This window comes from Balaenoptera physalus (genome assembly GCF_965194825.1).
Source record: "Balaenoptera physalus genome assembly, chromosome: 18".
NCBI classification, from domain to species: Eukaryota; Metazoa; Chordata; class Mammalia; order Artiodactyla; family Balaenopteridae; genus Balaenoptera; species Balaenoptera physalus.
The window spans coordinates 81,368,783-81,391,299 of NC_138899.1; the positions used below are offsets into that span (position 1 = coordinate 81,368,783).

At 35.7% G+C, this 22,517-nt stretch overlaps 1 protein-coding gene and 1 long non-coding RNA gene across 10 annotated transcripts in view; one reads left to right on the forward strand and one right to left on the reverse strand.

Moving 5' to 3' along the window:
* Nucleotides 1–22,517, forward strand: part of PSPC1 (paraspeckle component 1) — a 96,029-nt gene that overhangs the window by 33,352 nt on the left and 40,160 nt on the right. For 7 of the 9 annotated variants that reach the window (XM_082435123.1, XM_082435122.1, XM_082435125.1 and 4 more), the window contains exon 6: nt 1,061–1,166. In XM_082435123.1, the coding sequence (XP_082291249.1) occupies nt 1,061–1,166 (106 nt within the window). Of the gene's footprint in view, nt 1–1,060; nt 1,167–21,257; nt 21,294–21,317; nt 21,376–22,517 lie in introns of those variants that run through there. The other 2 variants (XM_082435129.1, XM_082435121.1) reach the window with 2 other exon arrangements.
* On the reverse strand, nt 9,359–21,251 carry LOC309647645. The gene is made up of 3 exons (XR_014256218.1): nt 19,517–21,251; nt 15,881–19,181; nt 9,359–15,548 (listed from the first exon to the last, which is right to left on the reverse strand). It is a non-coding gene; the product is annotated as an uncharacterized lncRNA (long non-coding RNA).

Below are 22,517 nucleotides of genomic sequence, written 5' to 3' on the forward strand. Positions count from 1 at the left end.
GGTGAAACCGCCATTTCTTTTAGTTCAGGTTCTTGAGTTTGGTGTACAAAACAACAACAATGAAGTATCTATACTTGGTGTAGAAGGGTGCTTATAAGAGTAGCCTGGAAAATGAGACCTACTGAGGGGGCATCAACATTATATAGTCTTCACTATTTAAATTACTTTTTTGTTTTTGAGTGGAGAGCATGTATATTTGAGTTTGCATTGATTTAAATGTCAATATAATGTCAGACTATTACTTTAATATTATTTTGTAGGTTTTCCCTCTTAATCATATTGTAACTAATTATGATTTAATAGTAATCCTGCACATACATATCTTTTTTGTTTGTTTGTTTTGTAGTTGTTGTTCCAAGCTTGATATCTCTGGGGCAGAGGTTGGCATACTTTTTCTGGGAAAGGGCTACATGGTAAATATTTTAGGCTTTTCATGTCATATGGTCTGTGTCTCAACTGTTCAGCACTGCTCTAGCCCAAAGGTAGCCACAGACAGGGAATGATTGTCTCGTAAAACTTAATTTGCGAAAACAGGTGGTATGCAGACACCTGCTCCAGGTGCATACTTTCCTCAGTGCATTAATGAAATGGGGGAGAGAACGTTTGTTAAGGCTTACTTTTGCACATAGTAGGATTTTTGTCTAGGCAATGTGGTCTTTTGCAGTGGCTTGTATTGGAATAGGTTCTGAGTGTCTTTAAGAACTAACTCTGCTGTGCCAGTGGTGAATCCCAGGCTTTCTCTTTGTACAGTAATAGAGTACTGATTTGAGCTTTTGGTTTCTGGATTTTTTGACTGTAAGCATATAACTATCCTAGTTATATGCTGTTACTTTACTTTTTTGATTTACCCTAGATAAATTATTTTATTGGTTTGTTTGATTTATTAATGGTTTAGAGCAAAATAAAAGGAAGGTAAATCTGGTAAGCCACTCGTTATCACAGATTTGGCATAATGTATAAATAAATGATATACATAAATGATTTTGTTTTACCTGAAATAAAATACCGTATTATGGCTTATATGTCAACCACCCTGAGTTTTTATTTAAAAATCTCTCAGGCATGAAGAAGAGCACCGTCGTCGTGAAGAGGAAATGATCCGACACAGAGAACAGGAGGAGCTGAGGCGACAGCAGGAGGGCTTTAAGCCAAACTATATGGAAAATGTAAGTAAAATACTGGTTAACTAAAATGATTTTACATTGTCAGGTGGATGATATATATTTAGAATTCTTTAGATTCTGCTTTATATAGTAATATATTTTCTAATATTTCTGAATTTGTCATGTTTATGTTAAACTAACGAAGTTCTTAACCTCTTACAGGTAGTAAATTAAAATTAGTTTCTGAAGATAATCATGCTTTATGAAATGAATATTAAATTTTTCTCCATTTTACTTTATCTTTTAATTCCTACTAAATTAGGAATCTTGATAAATTCATCATCTCCACTTGACTGATTTTCACCATTAATTGATATTAAAAATTCTTTAGTTTGGTAGACATATTGAAAAGTAGAAGTAGTGTGTGCTCATCACTCAGCCATAACAGTTATCAGTACTTGGCAGATCTTTTTCATCTTTAAGTATACCCACTTTCCCTAATTTTTTTATATGAAACCCCGACTTCATATGATTTCATTCGTATTTCAGTATGTATCTCTAAAAGATAAGGACTCTCAAAAAATGTCTTTATCATATCTGAAAAATTGCCAGTTATTTAATATTAACTAGTAAAAGCCCCAGTTTGCCCAAGTCTTACTTTTTTTTTTTTTTTTAAAGTAATTGGTTTCTTCAGATCGGTTGATAAATCCAGTCATTTTAGTCTGTAGGTTTTCTCTCCCTCTTTTTCGTTTTTTCCTTATTTTTTTTTAAAGAAACAGCTCCTCGTATAGAGTATCTCACGTCCTGGATTTTGTTGACTGTATCCCTGCAGTGATGTTCAACAAGTTTGTTTATGCCCGAATTTCTTGTAAACTGGAGTTAGTTCCAAAGACGTTATCTGACTCAGGGTTTTGTTTTGGAGAGGCAAAATGGTAGGGCAAAAAAGGATACTTCAAGTAGGTTATAACCCACAGGGTCTTAATAATAATTAACAGAGTCTCATTGTTCACCTTAGATGAATGCCAGCTTAACAACTCATTCTAAAAAATACTTACCAGTATTTTTTTCCTCTAGCTGTTCAAAAGCCATGATTCTTTAGTAAGTAAGTTTCTGAGGCTAAATGTATTAATTCCAATCATTGGTGTCTTTTTTCTGACTGTCTCTGTCCCTGTTCTTTTGTCCCTGGAAAATTAAAAAAAATTTTAAATTAAAATGAATACAGACAGCAAAATAAATCCTAAGTAGAATAGCAACAAGAACTTGTTATCTCACCTTCCATCAAGTAAATATCCTTTGAATGAAAATTATATGGCATTTAAATTAAGTTAGAAATTTTTTTATTATTTATAAGTCACACTAAAAGTTTAAATTAATAGATTTTTAAAATCCCATTATAAAATTAGTTGAGTACATTTTTTAAGCATTGTGAATTTTCTTTTTGAATAATTTCTAGCATTATTGCAATTCTCTTTTCCTCTTGGATACATAGCACTTGCTTGCATAGTGACATATTTAAACTGTGGTCTTCTTTTTCATAGTTACATTTGAGCATAAATCTGTTGGATTTATCAATGTGAGGATATTTTATGATGTTATAAAAGAATGTGGAATTAAAAAAAATTTTCAGGCGCATATATTTTCAAAACTAGTAACTAGTGTTTTTATTTTAAAATACAGTCAAGATGTAAACCACATGTGATATATTTCTTAGAGAAATTTTATTTCATTCCATTGAGGATTAGGAAATTCTTCCCAGTTCTTTTATGTACCTCAACATATCTTTTTTTAAAGTGCCTGCTTATAGTAAAGTTGGTGGAATTAGCTTTCTTAATATTTTTCTGGCATAAACTTTATATTCTTTTAGCAAATGTGTAGCTATGTGTAATGATGTAAATCATTTAGGGACCAGAAGGAAATGATTAAATAAAATATATTCTGTTAAACTTAAGTTGGCTACATCATAAGCTTGATTGCAAATTCTTCATTCTTTGAAATTTCACAGTTTTTAAAAAACTTATACCAGTGTTTTTTTAATATGTTCAGTGGTATTTAATATAGGTATAATTAATGAAGGACAACAGATAGTTTCGACTTTACTTTTCTATTGAAAAACTATTTAGAAACGTTACTACAGTTTAAAATTGAAATACTGCAAATTCTTAAGAACATTCGAATGTTTCAAAATCATTTTAGTGGTGGGTAAAATTTTATAGATAGCCAAGGAACTTTGAGAATAAACAAATTAGATATTTAAAAATATGACAGATTTATTGGCATTTCAAAAATAGATCATTTATTGTTTCACAAGTTTATGCTCTTAGAAAACTTGGATGATCAAATATTTTAATATTAAGATATTTTTAAGTAGTTACTTAAAGTATGTGTTGCATATTTGAAGCATCATAAGATTAATTTGGCTGGAGCAGAGGTCTGCAAACTGTAGCCTGGAACCTCCACCCATTTTCATACCACCCCACCACAGAGCCGAGAATGGTGTTTACATTTTTAAAAGGTTGATGGACAAGAAAAAAAAGACTACTAAACAGAGTATTTTTGACCCACAAAACCTAAAATACTCTTTGGCCCTTTATAGAAAAAGTTTGCTGAATCCTGGGCTGGAGTGTTGGTGACTTTTTTTTTAAATTAATACTCATGTTAGGCCACAAAGTCACTATGTTCTTAATTTTCTGGAAAGGAATCATAGTATGTAGTAATGGAATTAAGTATCTAGGGGAAAATATAGCCTTTGTTCTATTTTTAGATTTTTTGAGATTAGAAATTATGAATAGACACAAGTTTTTCATCATTTTGGTATCAGTTTTATTTGGTTCCTAACTCCATAATACTCGTTAATATAAACTAATCAATCACTAAAGAAATATTAACAAAAGCTCTGTACTAGTCTTGACTGGTTTGTGTTAATAGAAGAAACATTGAGGCCATTGTTGCATTACTTATTCTTCATTTACTTTGAAAACTGTCTTTGGGAAAAATTGTTAAACAATTTTAATGTTTGTTTTTGTTTTTAAAAGCTTTGAAATTAGGCCCTCTTATGTGCTTCTCTTTTTTCACTGTTCATTATAAAGGGAGGAATCAAATGGTAAGTGTTCAGCTTGCCTGGGTAATAAAAGTCATGTAGGTTTACTTGGTTCGTTTTAAGATGCCACCTCACGTTTCTTTCTAATATTCCTGTTAGGAATATTCCAGCACAACTAATAGTATGGGCTTTGAAGTATAAAATAAATATTTATTTTGTCTTGAATAATATATATATTTTTTAATGTAACAAAAGACGCATCTGGGACTTCCCTGTTGGTCCAGGGGTTAAGACTCCTCACTCCCAATGCAAGGGGCACAGGTTTGAACCCTGGTCGGGGAACTAAGATCCCACATGCTGCATAGCGCGGCCCCCGCCCTTCCCAAAAGAAAAGATGCGTCATGTCTGGTCATGGTTTTTGGTTTTTTTTTTTTTTTTTTTTTTTGGTTAGCTTTCAAATTTATCATAATATTATGACATACATGTGAATATATTTTTAAGAGTTTCAAGGATATGCCAGCTCTTCATCAATTAGAAGCTGTCATTTTAATTTCATACCTTATTCCTCCTAAGAGGAAGTCCTGCTCTTTGGTAATAGCTCTGGTAATTATAGATTAAACATGTTAGTTTTCACTCCTGTAGCATAACACATTTTTGACTCCCATAACAATGTATATATTTTTATTCTGTGCCTTAATTACGTTTAGGTTTATCTTTACCATAGTGTATTTGAACCATTTTCTAGATAGTATTTATTAGGTTGAAATTTTCTACTTATTGCAATTTTACAGCTTTTGAACACATCACAGAGGTTATTCTTTTACAGTAAGAATTTGTGAGACTGTTTATGATTGTCCTGTGACTTTTTAATATTAGGTTGTTTCACTTACTGTAGATTCAGTAGTTTAAACAGTTAAGTACTGCTGTGTACTAGTCTTTATTTGTGGATACAGTTTGGTTTGGAGTAAAGGGGAGATTTTAGTTAGAATATTTTTAAAATGCAGTTTCCTGGAGTAAACTTTGCTTTCTTGGAAAAATGAGTATGTCATAAAATATCTAAATGTCATTCTAGCTTTAGTAGTTGCATCATGTAGTTATAAAAATACTTTGATTAGGAAAATTGGGGCAGTGCTCAGATTGGATGCTACTTTGTTTTAAAACTTAAGAAGTTTCTTTATCTGGCATGATAAATATTAATGTTTGGTTTTTAGTGAAGAAGAGAATAGCCCTTCATATCTGTTTTAAGATATATACATGAATTGATATGGAATAGCTTTTATTCCTGTTTAAGTAGGTGAGACTGGCCCTCGAGAAATGAACACGTGCATAAAGACGCGAATGTGTATTATATACCAAGGCAGAAATATGACCCATGTTCCTTAGAGGTATTCCTTTGTAGCTCCTGGGATTATTGAACAGAGAGACCACAGCAGATGTAGCCTGGCTAAGAGGGTAACACCTCTTCCATGGTAGTGTTTCAAGTTGTGCATCATAAGCACTCAGGGAGCTTTCAAAAAATGTGGGTTCTCAGGTCTCTGTCCTACTTAATTGATTCATTTGTGATCCCAATAGATTCTGATGGGTTGTCCATTGACAGTTTCGACTAAATACTGTAGTTTTCAATCTTTGCAGCACATCTGTGGAACGTAGAAAAGAAAAATGCCTGAGATCTAATCCAGTGGGTCTGGGTTGGAGCCATGGGATCTGCATTTTAAAAAGCTCTTCAGCTTGCTTATTTTCATTGGCAAAGATCGAAAACCGCTGGCCATGTGTTGCAGTGAGACATATGTTGAGATGAGAATAGTAGTAGCAGTTGAATTTTTTCTGGGACCTGGGGAGTTTTAAGGGAGAGCTCAGGGTCATTGGACATGGCAGACACAATTCACACAGTTAACGGTATAAATGGCACAGCATTCTCTGTGAATCGTGCTCTGTGGGATTTTGGTGTGGCAACTTTTAGTTGGGCTTTCATCCTATATATGGAAGGGACTATTATCTCAAATGATACATTAATTTTTAGTTTTTAAAATATTTCATCTGGACTGGAGGTCTACAGATGAGGGTAAGCCAGGCCAAATCTGAACGCTGCCTGTTTTTTTCTGAACAGTTTTTTTGGAACACAGCTGTATTTATGTTTTGTTTATGGCTGCTTTGCCCCAAAATGGCAGCATTGACTAGTGGTGACATAACTCTGAGGCTGTGTCAAGACTGTATGGCCAGCAGAGCCTGGAATACTGTCTGGCCCTTTCCCCAAAAAGTTTGCCGACTTCTGATCTCAGGCCAGTCTGAGAGTTGGGGGGGAATCTATAAAAAGTGGCTCAAAAAAAAAAAAAAAAAGTGGCTCATGTTAACCAAACTCATAAAGAGTTTGTGACTTAAAATGTAATTATATTAACTTATATGTTCTTTTTCAGTGTTTTTTAGAAGGTTTATTGAGCAGAGTGCCTCATATCCTAGAACCTTGGTTCTTGGTTCTGAAGAATCCAAATTAGTATTCAGAAGGTTCATTAGTAGTCATGGTTATAAATCAGAGCAGAAGTTATAGGAAGAGCTGATAAGGGTCACTGCCCCCCCCCCCCCCCCCCCCCCCCGATATCTTGGAGTGCTCAAGTCTTTTTGTTTCAGTCAGTTGAGACAGAAAGCATTACCTCCTTTTGGCCAGGACTGCAACAATTGGCCTGTTGTTTAACTTTATGCCAGTCCCTTCTTGTTTCTTGAGTGGGTATTGTTTCTCTTATCATCATTCCTTGATTTAATTATAACCTAACCCCTCCCCCCATGTTCCCTGTACAAAACTCAGAACAGAAACTCTAGCCAGTCATGAACTTTCATGAATAGGTGCTGCCAGAGCCAGCTGGTCCCAGTCGTCACTTACTAACGAGGAGGTACAGATACGTTTTCTGAAGTAGTTTGTGAGTTTTTGAGAGAAGCTGCCATTTTGTGGTTTTCACATGGCCATCACTTCTCTTTTTCAGTAAATTATTTAGCTCTAACAAGTAATTTGGTTGTATTGAAGTAGAAGATTGCGTTATTTTGGAAGGCTACATATCTGACACATTTGAGCAAAGGACATACTTCACAAGGGGTTTTTATAGCCTCTTCATCATCCTATGGAAATAACTGAAGAATTATTTGCTGTAGTGTTCGGAGTCAGATTTAGGTGTGGGAAGGTTATTACCTATTGCTGGTATAATGGCAGCCCGCTTCTGATGGTTTGGACGTGATGGTAAAAATCAGAATGGATAATAACAGTTATATTGCAGTGGCCTCTCATAGAATGCTCTAGTTGTGCCCAATTTTTTGTTATTAATATGTTTTCATTTATTTATTTACTAAAATAATTTGGTTTCCTACAATGAGTGAAGAACTTTTCTGAATATTTAAGGAGGGTACATAATTGGAACTTAGACTTTTATCGTCAAATGAAAACAAAGATACATGTTTATAGTGCTAACATATACTCTAGGAAGTGATCCTTAGGATTTTGATGATTTGGGGCATTTGTGTTGAAGATATAATATCAGTTTTAACCAGCTGTTGAAATCTTTGATCACTTCTCAAAAGGATTATTTAATAATTTTAATATCTAATTATTTGTAAGGAAAACTTTAAAATTTTCTTTTCTTTTTTAACATCTTTATTGGAGTATAATTGCTTTGCAATGGTGTGTTAGTTCCTGCTTTATAACAAAGTGAATCAGCTATACAAATACATATATCCCCATATCTCCTCACTCTTGGATCTCCCTCCCACCCTCCCTATCCCATCCCTCTAGGTGGTCACAGAGCACTGAGCTGATCTCCCTGTGCTATGCGGCTGTTTCCCACTAGCTATTTTTCACATTTGGTAGTGCATATATATCCATGCCACTCTCTCACTTCGTCCCGGCTTACCCTTCCCCCTCCCCGTGTCCTCAGGTCCATTCTCTAGTCTGCATCTTTATTCCTGTCCTGCCTGTAGGTTCTTCAGAACCATTTTCTTTTTTCTTTTTCAGATTCCATATGTATGCGTTAGCATACAGTATTTGTTTTTCTCTTTCTGACTTCCTTCACTCTGTATGACAGACTCTAGGTCCATCCACCTCACTACAAATAACTCAATTTTGTTTCTTTTTATGGCTGAGTAATATTCCATTGTATATATGTGCCACATCTTCTTTATCCCTTCATCTGTCAGTGGACACTTAGGTTGCTTCCATGTCCTTGTAAAATTTGGAGATTGAATCCTTTGCAGTTGCTTCGTTTGCAAATATTTTCTCCCATTCTGAAGATTGTCTTTTTGTGTTGTTTATGGTTTCCTTTGCTGTGCAAAGCTTTTAAGTTTCATTAGGTCCCGTTTGTTTATTTTTGTTTTTATTTCCATTTCTCTAGGAGGTGGGTCAAAAAAGATCTTGCTGTGATTTATGTCATAGAGTGTTCTGCCTATGTTTTCCTCTAAGAGTTTTATAGTGTCTGGCCTTAACATTTAGGTCTTTGATGCATTTTGAGTTTATTTTTGTGTATGGTGTTAGGGAGTGTTCTAATTTCATTCTTTTACATGTAGCTGTCCAGTTTTCCCAGCACCACTTACTGAAGAGGCTGCCTTTTCTCCATTGTATATCCTTGCCTCCTTTATCAAAGATAAGGTGACCATATGTGCGTGGGTTTCTCTCTGGTCTTTCTATCCTGTTCCATTGATCTATATTTCTGTTTTTGTGCCAGTACCATACTGTCTTGATTACTGTAGCCTTGTAGTATAGTCTGAAGTCTGGGAGCCTCATTCCTCCAGCTCCGTTTTTCTTTCACAAGATTGCTTTGGCTATTCGGGGTCTTTTGTGTTTCCATACAAATTGTGAAATTTTTTGTTCTAGTTCTGTGAAAAATGCCATTGGTAGTTTGATAGGGATTGCATTGAATCCGTAGGTTGCTTTGGGTACTATAGTCATTTTCACAGTGTTGATTCTTCCAATCCAAGAACATGGTATATTTCTCCATCTGTTTGTCATCTTTAATTTCTTTCATTTCATCAGTGTCTTATAGTTTTCTGCATACAGGTCTTTTGTCTCCTTAGGTAGGTTTATTCCTAGGTATTTTATTCTTTTTGTTGCAGTGGTAAATGGGAGTGTTTCCTTAATTTCTCTTTCAGATTTTTCATCATTAGTGTATAGGAATGCAAGAGATTTCTGTGCATTAATTTTGTATTCTGCTACTTTACCAGATTCATTGATTAGCTCTAGTAGTTTTCCGGTAGCATAAAATTTTCATCCAAACTTGGACAAGTGAATGTGAGTACTATGTAAAATTACTTTTTTTTTTTTTTAACAGCAGGCATAAAATAAGCTGTCTCAGGCAAACCAGGATGTGTATGTGGTCACCCTAATCATGTATTATGATTATAAGTAGCGTTTTCCCCCTCTGTTTTATCATTCATGTTTAGAAGTCTTTTGAATGAATCCAGATTGAAATGGTTACCATGTCCTTTATATTCTTTAACCACTTCATCACAGGACACTTTGTTGGACTTAATTATTTCTGTGTCATATTAGATGACTCTAGTGTCTTCTTCGGCCTTACCTCCCATTAGAGTTACAGAGGGGCTCATATTCCACAAAAATTCCCATATCCCTTTTTCCCTCCTCGGGAGTGTGTATACTCAGCACATGCATAACTTTCCCTGACTACTCACCCCAGGTGTGATCCTATATCTTTTTTTTTTTTTTAATAAATTTATTTATTTATTTATTTATTTATGGCTGTGTTGGGTCTTCGTTTCTGTACAAGGGCTTTCTCTAGTTGCTGAGAGCGGGGGCCACTCTTCATCGCAGTGCGCGGGCCTCTCACTGTCACGGTCTCTCTTTTTGCGGAGCACAGGCTCCAGACGCGCAAGCTCAGTAGTTGTGGCACACGGGCTTAGCTGCTCCGCGGTATGTGGGATCTTCCCAGACCAGGGCTCGAACCCGTGTGCCCTGCATTGGCAGGCAGATTCTCAACCACTTCGCCACCAGGGAAGCCCCCTATATCATTTTTAATATAATTCTTTTTTAGTACTTATATTGCCATCTAATTATTTTCTCACAGTTGTCCAGTATTTGAGCCCTCTTGAGTTTTTTGAGGTCAGGAATCTTGTATTTGTTATATTGTAGTTACTGAGATATAAATTGGGAGAGTTAAATAGTTGTTTGATGTCTTCTTTTTCAAATGACAGCGTGCAGCTCAATCATACAGTTTTGAGGGTTCTTTATGAGCCACCAGACCTCAGTATTTTTATTTAATACTAACATTTCAGATGTTCAGCATCAGTAGTTTTGAAACATAGGTGGCATTGAAACGCACCTATTGATGTATTTTTGTAGAGTTCATAATGGAATCACACAGTAAAGAGTAAATTTTAAATTTATTTATTTATTTATTTTTGGCTGCGTTGGGTCTTCGTTGCTGCGCGTGGGCTTTCTCTAGTTGCGGCAAGCGGGGGCTACTCTTCGTTGCGGTGCACGGGCTTCTCATTGCAGTGGCTTCTCTTGTTGCGGAGCACGGGCTCTAGGCACGCGGGCTTCAGTAGTTGTGGCTCACGGGCTCTAGAGCACAGGCTCAGTAGTTGTGGCGCACAGGCTTCGTTGCTCCGCGGCACGTGGGATCTTCCCGAACCAGGGCTCAAACCTGGGACCCCTGCATTGGCAGGCGGATTCTTAACCACTGCGCCACCAGGGAAGCCCAAGAGTACATTTTAAACAGTAAAATAACCATTTTTTGTGCTTGGTTTTCAGCACACGTAACTTTTTAGTATGCAGATTCCACTTGACTATCCCTTCAAGATAGTCTTACACAAAGACTGGAGGTTCCCTTTAGTAGGAAAAATTTGTTCCCTGTTTTTCCTGTGTTCAAAACAGTCCTGAGCTTCATAGAGGATACAGAGGGGAATCAAGCCCAGGGTCACATCTTTGAGGATTTTAGAGTATTTTAGGGACTGAGGACCTATGTGGGGTAGGTTAAGAGACGCAGCTAAAAAGTTCTGAGAGTTTAGAGAAAATTGTATGCTGGAGAGTGAGTGTGTAGTCTCTGCACTGTTCTGGGGCTCTTTTGGGTGCATTTTAAAAACTGATGTGATTGGTTTATTATTCCACTGTGTTGTAGGTATACCTCTGTCTTTTCATTTGAAATGGTAAGTTCTTCTAATCTTAACTTGGTTCAGAATGGTCAGATCTTTTAGGTAATGTTTACCTTTTTAGAGGGGTTGGAGAAGAGGAGAGTCAAGATTGGCAAATACAAGTGAACTAAAGTGAACATGTTTTTTGAAATGTCCACTACATGCAGTGCAAACAATAGGAATTTTGTTCAGTTATTAAATAGCTTGAAGTAACAACAGAAGGTTCTAGGAAGACATAAAAACTTGTTAGTTCTGCTTTGTGATTTCTTGTTGTAATATTTAGAGCCCCCTACAGGAGTTATCCTACACAGTGATTATGTAAAAAAAAATTTTTTTTAGGCCAATCAGTATCCCGTATCTTCTGTACTTCATATTGAGGGCATGAAACTCTGTAGTATCACCTGAAATGTCAGAATTTTTCTACCAAAGCAAACTAGATAAATGTGAATATCGGTATCCATGTGTAATTATTAACAAACTGCTAGTGGCAGGGAGCAGAAAACTTGGGTTTGTAAGTGTGCTCTGCTGATGAAATGCATTTACTTCTGTTTAAAATTTCAAGTAATTTAAAGTAAATGGGTGAGTTTGCCTCTTTGTCTTATGATATCCTCCACTACACTGTGCACCACGTTTCAAATCCTGTCTTTTCTGGTTATAAATTTGCCACGATTCTCATGATATATATAACGTCTTAATTTGACGTATTATTGCTTTTTCTAAATCCTGCTTTTAAACAATAGAAATGCTTGTATAGTAGTTTATCTTATAACTGTAAATTTTAAATAACTTTTTGAGTTGTATTTAGTTATCATTTAAATATTTTAAATATTACTATATTTTGAATCTGTTGCTTTGAGTTATCTACTTAGAAACAATATATAATTTGTCAGGATTTCAAAGCTTCTGGTAGACTGCTAAGATAACTTGTTTTATGTCTAGTATCACGAATAGAAAAAGATACTCTCCTCTTTTAAATACGTACTTAATTCTTCATACATTGGAACACATGTGCTTTGTTTGCTTTCTTCTGTTGGTGGGACCGATTTGGAATTGCGTCTTGTGCAGCTTATATTTACTCTTTAATTTAATCTTTCATCCCTTGATCTGGCCAGTCATAATAGTTGTTTTGATTTTGATATGGAAATGTACTGAGTAAGAGGTTATAGGTAAAGAAATGCAAACCAGTCACCAGTATTATATGTGCATTGGTAAGATGTAATTAAAAGTATTATGTCTGTGTTGTAGTTGGTATTCAGATTGCTGATTTCTTTAAGAGTTTGGGATAAAATAACTAAATTTGAAGAATAATTATATATATTCCTAATTAATTTCTTTTTTTTTTTAAATTAATTAATTTATTTTTATATTTATTTTTGGCTGTGTTGGGTCTTCATCTCTGTGCGAGGGCTTTCTCTAGTTGCGGCGAGCGGGGGCCACTCTCCATCGCGGTGCACCGGCCTCTCACTATCGCGGCCTCTCTTGTCGCGGAGCACAGGCTCCAGACGCGCAGGCTCAGCAGTTGTGGCTCACGGGCCCAGTTGCTCCGCGGCATGTGGGATCTTCCCAGACCAGGGCTCGAACCCGTGTCCCCTGCATTGGCAGGCAGATTCCCAACCACTGCGCCACCAGGGAAGCCCCTAATTTCAGTTTTTAAAAGCAGCTTTTCAGAGGGAGTTTGCCATGGCAGTTGAAAAGGCTAAACTTGAAAATGTCCCTCAGGTATATAGATTAGAAATAAAATTCTAAGCTCAATATAAATTTGTTTAAAAAATTGATTTGTTTAAAATATTTATTCCCTTCTGTGTCTTGATGCATGCTAGATTATGTGTAGTTATATTTAATTCATCTTCAATTAGAAAGCCATCCTGTGTTTTAAAAAGTAGCAATTAATTTTGCTACATGGTCAGTTGAATTTGAAAGTGACCTCAGAACAATCTGTTTACAAAGTTACCTGAACCAGGCTTTAAAAATACACTGTTAAGTGAATGTAGTTTAAGAGGTGCATGTGTTTAGGTTAATCAGTACAGTAAGCTAAGAATAAAGCCCCCTACTTGTATTTGTGGTTCCTTCTATTTCTGATTCAATATTTAACAAGTAAGAAATGTTTATTATTTCATGACTAAAACTTGTGATATAAATTAAGATATAATTTATTCAAAAAGAAACATTTTTAAAGTTTTTAAAAAGTAAATTTTATTAGAGTAGTTTTAGGTTCACAGCAAAATTGAGCAGAAGGGACATTTCCCACGCACCCCATTCACCCCACATACGTACAGATGCCCTCACGTCAGATTCCCACCAACATCAGATTCCCACAGCATACAGGGTGCACTTGTGTCTGACACATCCTCATCACCAAAAGTTCATAGTTTACATTCGGTGTTGCACATTCTCTGGGTTTTGACAAATGGAAAATGACACGTACCCACCATTCAGTCTCACACAGAGTAGTTTCACTGCCCTAAAAATTCTCTGTGCTCCACCTATTATTCCTCCCTCCCCATAATCCCTGGCAACCACTGATTCTTTTCCTGTCTCCATGTTTTTGCCTTTTTCAGAATGTCATATAGTTGGAATCATACGATATGAAGTCTTTTCATATTGGCTTTTTAGTAATATGCATTTAAGTAAGGTCCCTCCTCTATGTTTTTTCATGGCTTGATAGCTCATTTCTTTTTAACATTGAATAATCCATTATCTGGATGTACCACAGTTTGTTTATCTTTTCACCAAATGAAGGACATCTTGGTTGTCAGTTATGAATAAAGTTGTTAAAAATACCCGTGTGTAGGTTTTTGTGTGGACATAAGTTTTCAGTGCCTTTGGGTAAATAACGAGGGGCGTGATTACGAGATCGTATGGTAAGAGTATGTTTAGTTTTGTAAGAAACTGTTAAATTGTCTTCCAAAGTGGGCATACCAGTCTGCATTCCCACCAGCAGTGTGTGAGCATTCCTGTTTCTCCACATCCTCACCAGCATTTCCTGTTGTCACCATTTAGGATTTTGGACATTCTAATAGATGTGTTGTGGTAACTCTTTTGTCTTAATTAGCAGTTCCCTAATGAAATGTGATGTAAAGTTTCACTTAAGCAATCATAAACCTGAGGAACGTTTCCTCAATACTCATGGGGGCAGATATTTTGGAATGCAAATTGAAGGGAAAACCCCACTATACATAGTATATTTTAAAGATTGTCTTATGTTACTTAAAATATCCCCCCCCCCCCCAATATAGCAGTGAGTGATATAATGTCTTGGAAAGTGTTGTTTTTTATTACTTGAATTAAAAATGTTCAGTCTTCCACACTTTCTCTGTTGGTTATGTTGGAAAGTTTGCATGCTATTATTTGAGCTCTATTAATAGGAACATTTCTTGTTTCCCTTTGTAGTTTATTAGAAGATTACTTTCTTGATGCACACCTTTCCATAACTTAACACTTTTTAAATGAGTGGATAATTTCTTGGCAAAGTGGCCTACTTTTTTTGTGATTTTATTTTTCTTTATACCTATTTTTACAAAATATTTCACATAATTGATTTTTGTTCCATTCTTTACTTGTAAATATGTTTGTTACCTAGTGTTTCCAGATGCTGACAGTTTGTTTTCTCCAATGAAAGTTTGACTAGCTATCTAACAGTCTTATTATTCTTGTATGTAAACTTCTCTAGTGAAGGAAAAGCTATATTTCCAAGTGCTAAGAGTAATTTATTTTTGGAAAAATTCTAGGAATATTTAATGATAAAAAGGTTGAATATTGTTACTTGCCAGAACTTATACGTTTCTCTAGAATTATATTTCTTTTAGATTTAAAAGCTTTATTTCAGCATTTTTATATCAGGATTTTTAGCATTTTTTTATTAAGACATGGAACCTACGTGGCACATTGTGATCCTTAGATAATCCTTAGAAGTTCCTTTAGAGACACACACGAGAGGACTTCATGAATTCAAGAAGAATGATGGTGGCTGTTAGGACTTAGACTGATCAGTGTGTGAGGTGAGCACATTTTGTCATTGACTGCAGAATGTTGTTCCAGTTGATAATTACATAGAGTCAATATTTGTTTAAATTAGATTACCTAAAAAACCCTAAAATATCTTCAAAAGTCACAGATTGATATCCTAAGTATTAAAGGAAAAAAATCAATATTATACATAAAATAATGTCAGGTTCTGCACATTGGGGTATACTGGTTTAGTTAATTTACATTAGTGCAAAATTTCTGCCACTTTACATTTTCATGAGTAAATATTGACTGGAATTTAAAAACAGTGGTTACCTGGGCTTCCCTGGTGGCGCAGTGGTTGAGCATCTGCCTGCTAACGCAAGGGACGCGGGTTCGAGCCCTGGTCTGGGAAGATCCCACATGCCGCGGAGCAACTAGGCCCGTGAGCCACAACTGCTGAGCCTGCGCGTCTGGAGCCTGTGCTCCGCAACAAGAGAGGCCGCGATAGTGAAAGGCCCGCGCACCGCGATGAAGAGTGGCCCCCACTTGCCGCAACTAGAGAAAGCCCTCGCACAGAAGCGAAGACTGAACGCAACCAAAAATAAATATAAAATAAATAAATAAATAAATAAAAGATTTCTATTAAAAAAAAAAACAGTGGTTATCAAACTTTTTGGTTTCAAATCCTTTTTTAAAGCTATTAAAAATTATTGAAGACCCCAAAGAGCTTTATGTTTAGGTTATATCAGTGTTTACCATGTAAGAAATTAAAAGAGAAATTTAAAAGAAAATGTGTTATAGTGGGAAGAGTGGCCTTATTTTTACATTTTTTTTGAAATTTCTTTAATGCTCAACTTCGTGTAGTGGGAAGAATGGTATTTTACTGTTTTTCAGTGTTTGGCTTTATAAGAAAATGGCTGGCTTCCCATATTTGCTTTTGCATTCCACCTATTGCAAAATGCTCTTTTGGTTAAAAAATACAAAGAGAATCTGGTTTCACATGGATAAGTAAATGGTGAGAGGTATATATATTTTAACCTTTTCAGATAATTGTGAATATTGTTGTTTGATACTGCAGTGAAACTTGACAAGCAGTATTTTCTTAAAAGTACTCTTTTGCATTAGAATCCATTGGTTTACCTTTGAGTGGATCTTTTACCTATGCATGAGTTTGTAACGTCATGTACCAAGCTGAAAAATACTGACCCATTGAGTTACACAAATCATACAAATGTTAATGTATTTTGTTATACAAAGTTAAAAACAAATCACATTTCTTAATATCAACCACTCATCAGAAATTACTGCCAGGTACACAAGTCACTAATCGGTTTGTCTGTCAAATGCTGTCTCAAGTAAACATCTTGCTCCAAGAAAATGTGTCTTATTCAGCTTTCAACCCAATCATAAGAATGGTTTTTTTTGAAATAACCACCGTATTCAGAATGCAGCAGAAATGCTTAATGTATATATCTGTTTTGTTGCATAGAATAATAAAGACACGTACCTAAAGTTAGAGATTTAATAAAATTAATCATTTTTACTGCTTCATCCAGGTATTCATAGTTGAAATTATTATTATTATTTTTTTAATATAAAAGAGTGTTTTAATTCTTGTCCTTATAAACTATAAAGACAATCATGATTTGGAAATGAGACTATACCAAACAGTGGCCAAAGAAGAATTGTCCATTCTATGCCTTCTCTTTTGTCTGGTCACTCGGAAATATAATGTTATCAGCTGTAGTTGTTGTTGCTTGTCATCTCACACATTATTTTTATCCATATAGTCACCATAGTCTACCTTCCCGTCCACATAAATTCAAGACCCCTTTTTCACGTACTGATATGCCACATCTCTGAGGCCTGGTCAGAATACTGAAAGTCTGTGCCATGTTTTTGACTGACCTCACCCATTTGGTGTGCTTCATTTCCCCCTGATCTCCACATCTCACTTGCTGCCAGAGAAAATATTGGGACAGGGTTATTCCTTCCACCTGTCTCATGACAGGGTCCTGACCTACTCGACGAAGTAACTGAACACGAGTCAGAGATCCTTCGAGAACCAAACTGGTAGCTGTTTCAGACCCATGTCTTAGAAACTGATAACTACCTGTACTACAGTTCTTTGAGGACTTCCCTAGTGGTCTAGTGGTTAAGACCGTGTGCTTGTACCGCAGGGGGGCCCGGGTTTGATCCCTGGTCGGAAAACTAAGATCCTGCATGCCGTGGCTCGGCCAAAAAGAAAAAAAAATAAAATCCAGCTCTTTGAAACATGGCTTCTGTTTTCTTTTTAAAAATTATTGATTTATTTGTTTAAAAAATTTATTTATTTTTTGGCTGTGTTGGGTCTTCGTTGCTGCGCGCGGGCTTTCTCTAGTTGCGGCAAGCAGGGGCTACTCTTCGTTGGGGTGCACGGGCTTCTCATTGTGGTGGCTTCTCTTGTTGTGGAGCACGGGCTCTAGGCGCATGGGCTTCAGTAGTTGCAGCACACGGACTCAGTAGTTGCAGCTCACGGGCTCAGTAGTTGCGGCTCGCGGGCTCTTGAGCGCAGGCTCAGTAGTTGTGGCACATGGGCTTAGTTGTTCTGTGGCATGTGGGATCTTCCAAGACCAGGACTCGAACCCGTGTCCCCCGCATTGGCAGGCAGATTCTTAACCACTGCACCAGCAGGGAAGTCCTGTTTTATTTTCTTACAATCTAATCTTCAGTCTTTTCTGGATGCTCTGGCTGGAACAGCCATAATTGAAATCATTTAACTGTAGTTGTATTGTAATGTCCAGAGTACAGTGATTACTGGTAAAAATTGAATGCCAGTGCCTTGGTTTGTGCTGAAACACCAGGATTTTTGCCCATCATTGCTCTTGCACCATCCCTGCGAGTGTCTCAGTGAAAAGCCCAATTAGACCAGTGTTAGAACTGTGTTCTAATGAAGTAGTTTTGAGTTTGTGCACGTCTTGGATGCGTCTTGGGGACTCTCTTCACTCCAGGAACCACACCTTGAGAACCTTTTTGTTGGTGGAATGCTGCTTTGATATGCGGCTTTGGCATCAGTTGTACTTTACTTTCTTTTTTGGTAAATTTAGGCATATTTCACTGACCAGCTTTCAAGAATGCATATGCAGAATTCTTTCTTTTTTCCATAAAATACAAATTAACATTTTATTATTCAATTTAAAGGCAGTGAAATGTGAGAGAGGTTTCAGCTTCCTGGGAAATGAACTTGAACAAGAGAAGCAAAATGTGTCTAACTAGTAGACATTGGTTTTTTTTGGTTGGTTGTTTTTTTTTTTTTTTTTAACATCTTTATTGGAGTATAATTGCTTTACAGTGCAGAATTCTTTTAATCAAAAGGCACAGCCTCTTATAAACATGGTAAGAATACATTAAAAATCTTGCCTTTTGTTAGTCTTGGAATTCTTGAAGAATGAAGGTGCCCTGTGAAGAAGAAAATTCTGTGAACTCTATTTTGGCAGAAGTTTATAGGTCAGCTCAACCATTTGCTACATGTATGACCCTGAGTAAGTTATTGAACAGGTCTATGACTCAGTTTTATGATCTCTAAAATAGGATAACAGTCGACCTTCATCATGGGTTGCTATGAGGATTTATTGAATTAATTAAAATTGAGTGTTCATCATAGCTTTTATCATTTTATATTGCACTGCAGTCTTTTGAGATTTTTACATATAAGTTGTCTATTAAAGCACAATAATTTTTGGTAAAGTAATAAAGCATCATTAAAATTTGTATTATAAAAATATCACACGTTTCAGTTCTAATTTAAAATATATCAGAAGAATTTGTAGGAGAAGTGAGGGCCTTATTTGTGTATTGCTGTTGGGGTGGGCACATAGTTACCGTGCACTTACTCAAGCGATTCTCCTTATGGATATTTGATACATCAGGTTATAATGGGAAGTGTTGTCTTAATTTCTGTTGATAACACTACCCTTAAGTATTACTTCTGCCTCTTGCATTTTATTTATTTTTTAATTTTTTATAGTAAGGAATTATTATTTATTTATTTATTTATTTATGGCTGTGTTGGGTCTTTGTTTCTGTGCGAGGGCTTTCTCTAGTTGTGGCAAGTGGGGGCCACTCTTCATCGCGGTGTGCGGGCCTCTCACTATCGCGGCCTCTCTTGCTGCGGAGCCCAAGCTCCAGACGCGCAGGCTCAGTAATTGTGGCTCACGGGCCTAGTTGCTCCGCGGCATGTGGGATCTTCCCAGACCAGGGCTCGAACCCGTGTCCCCTGCATTAGCAGGCAGATTCTCAACCCCTGCGTCACCAGGGAAGCCCCTGCCTCTTGCATTTTAATAGAAGTATGTAGTAGCGGGTTTGTAAAAAGTTAGAATAACCTTAAAATATGACTAGGAAGCTAGGGTGTTGGGGTATTTAAGGGGGATTTGAAAATTGAAGTCTCAAAGAGTGAGACTAATGATTACCCTCTGTTAGCGATTAGATATTGCCTTTCTAGTCTTTTATAGTTAAGACAAGTCAAAAAATATGTTAACACCTTTGTCCTCAAAAAATGTTGGGGCCATAAAATCCATGTATTTTACTCTCTGGTGCTGGAGTGCAAGCAGCTCTTTTTGAAGAGTATCTCATATAAATAGTACCTGGAAGATTTTGGATATGCCCAAACAGTCCACACTTTGTCAATAGGCTCTGCTGATGAGGAAATGACAGCTTGGTTTAATTTATTGATAATAGTGCTAAGTGTGATGAGAGAATAGTATTTTCCCTGTAATTGCAAAATTATATGACTTCATCAGTAGTCAGTTTTATAAAATAGCTTTTTTGCTGGTCAGTAATAGTATCCATTAATAGTCAAATGTTTTATGATGAAAGAAATTTATTTTTTGGAAAGTTAAAAGTTAGCTTTGGGAAAGCTTTGGTATTTACGTTTTCTAGGCAATGAGAAACGTTTCTTCATGAAGCTATTATGTGAGTGGTTTTTTTCTCGTATCGTAGCTTCATTAAAGGTTAACTTTTGAAGCATCTGTTAGGTTAGATGGGCAGTTGATTTGCTGCTTAGTGGCATTTATCTATCATAGGCTTTTATTTCCTTTATTTCTAGCTTTATAGGTGTTTTTCACTAGTATTTTAAAACCAACCCATTTTAATAAGACTGCTTTTAAAAGTAGAAAAATGATGCTTTCTTTAGCTTTAGACATTGCTACTTTTGCCTCAATGTTTTTTATGATTGCTACATTTAACACACTTGTCTGGTATTGCACAAGATCATTAAATAATAGTGTAAATTTTAATTATGAGATTTCATTGAAGTTAATTCTATATAACTATTGTTGGTAAATGGGTTTTTAGGAAGTAGTTTCTATACTGAAACTTAAAACGTTTTGTACATTTGTATGGCCTTTTATGTCACAGGTAACCTCAAGAGCATTTTGTTTCAGAACTTTCCAACTGTGTAATAACACTTTTATTTCGGTTTCCAAGAAAAATTCTTGTTCAAATAAAGGAAGCAATATTATGTTGAGCTTTCAATAATTGCTTGTGTGTAGTCGAGGCTTTCATGCTATATCTGTAGGTCCTGGGTGAAATAATGCCTGAGTACTTGAATAAAAATGCAAAGGTGAATTATAATATTTCAAAAATGAAAATTGTCTATAACCTTATTTTTGGTTTAGTACCCCACAGCTGCTTGTGTTGTGTGTTTGAATACATTTGAATACGAAAGTGGTAACAGTCATTTCTGTTTTAAGACTTCAGAGACCTGGGAAGGAAAAATAGTTGGTCCTGGTGGTTATTATTGTTAGTTTTTTCTTCTCTTAGCATCTAGGCATGTGTGTATGATCTCTTGGAAGAATAACATTAAAAATATCCTGTAGTAGGTTTTTTGTATGACTCACTGATAATTTAGCAATATAAATTGGATGCTCTAAGCACTTGCAGTATATTAATTAAGCCTGGGAGACTGAAGTTTCTTTTCAGTGTTCTTATTAAGTAAATGATGTTGGAAATTAAAAAAAAATTTTAATGGAACATGATGTCGCAATTTATTCTTTTCTTTTTGATTTTAGATGGGAAATGTAAAGCCCTAAGATCGATAGGTTGACTGTGACAACTATGTTTACTTACAGAGAGAACAGGAAATGAGAATGGGTGATGTGGGTCCCCGTGGAGCAATAAACATGGGAGGTAGGGATTTGAAGCAAAGCCTTCTGTCACTTACTTGTCACTTTTCAGGGAACTGTACGTGCTGTTTGTGGTGTCTACATATCAGTAACAAACAGAAATTTGGAACCAGCATTTGTAAGTGGTGAAATTTCTTACATTTACTAAATGAGAAAAAAAATACCAGTATATTAAAAGTACATGCCTAGGAAGAACATTTTTATTTTGTTTATTCTTAGGCTAAAAGATGTATTATGTTTTAATAGATATAACAAAAAGAAACCTGTAAACAGGTTTTGGTAAATGACCTGAAACTTGTTGAGTCATCACATGGTGTAATAAAGCTATGTTGTTGCATTTTTAAAAATCAGATTTCATGCCTTGAAATTGGCTTTTTTATCTTGGAATTTTGATAGTTTCTGGGTTGTAGTGTCTATAAACTTTTTGAGAGTATTTTATTTCTATTTTAAGATAATTTTTTGTGTAACTTTGAGGCTATTTTTATTCCTTATACTGAATGTTTAACTTATTTTGCCCTAACCCACAGTATTGTGCACAGAACTGCACTGTTCGGAGACATCTATGACTTGTCAAGTAAATGAGATGTGTCTTGCATATTTAGGCTAATGTATATCTTTAGAGTTGATGTGAAGTTTTTAAGAAAGTGCCTATATTAGCATCTTTAATATTGATTGCTTGTATAACCAGGTTGTCAGGGCAGCAGTATCAAGTAAATAAGCTAAGGGAAAAATAAGTATGGGATGTTTTCATATGTCTTACTAAGTTTGAACTGTCATACATTTGAAAATTAGGTAAATAATAAAATTTTATATATTAATTTCACATTGTCCCACAGAAGCTGAGGTTAGAATCTTTATATAAAGTCAAATGTACATATTGTTGTAAAGATCACATTACCTTAACATTCCAGTGTGCGTCACATGCACTCCCACTGAGGAAATCCAGATTGTACTTGGAATGTACATGTAGCGTGTGGAATAGACATCTTAAAGCCTCTAATATGTGGATCGAGCATTTTCCGTGACCAAGCGCTCCTCCCCCATGCCAGTTCCTTTGCCATTGCCAGTTAGATAATCTAAATCATTTAACACAATTGCTGTTTACTGCGTCACTTTTCTTATCTACCAAAAATTAGTTGTTGAGCA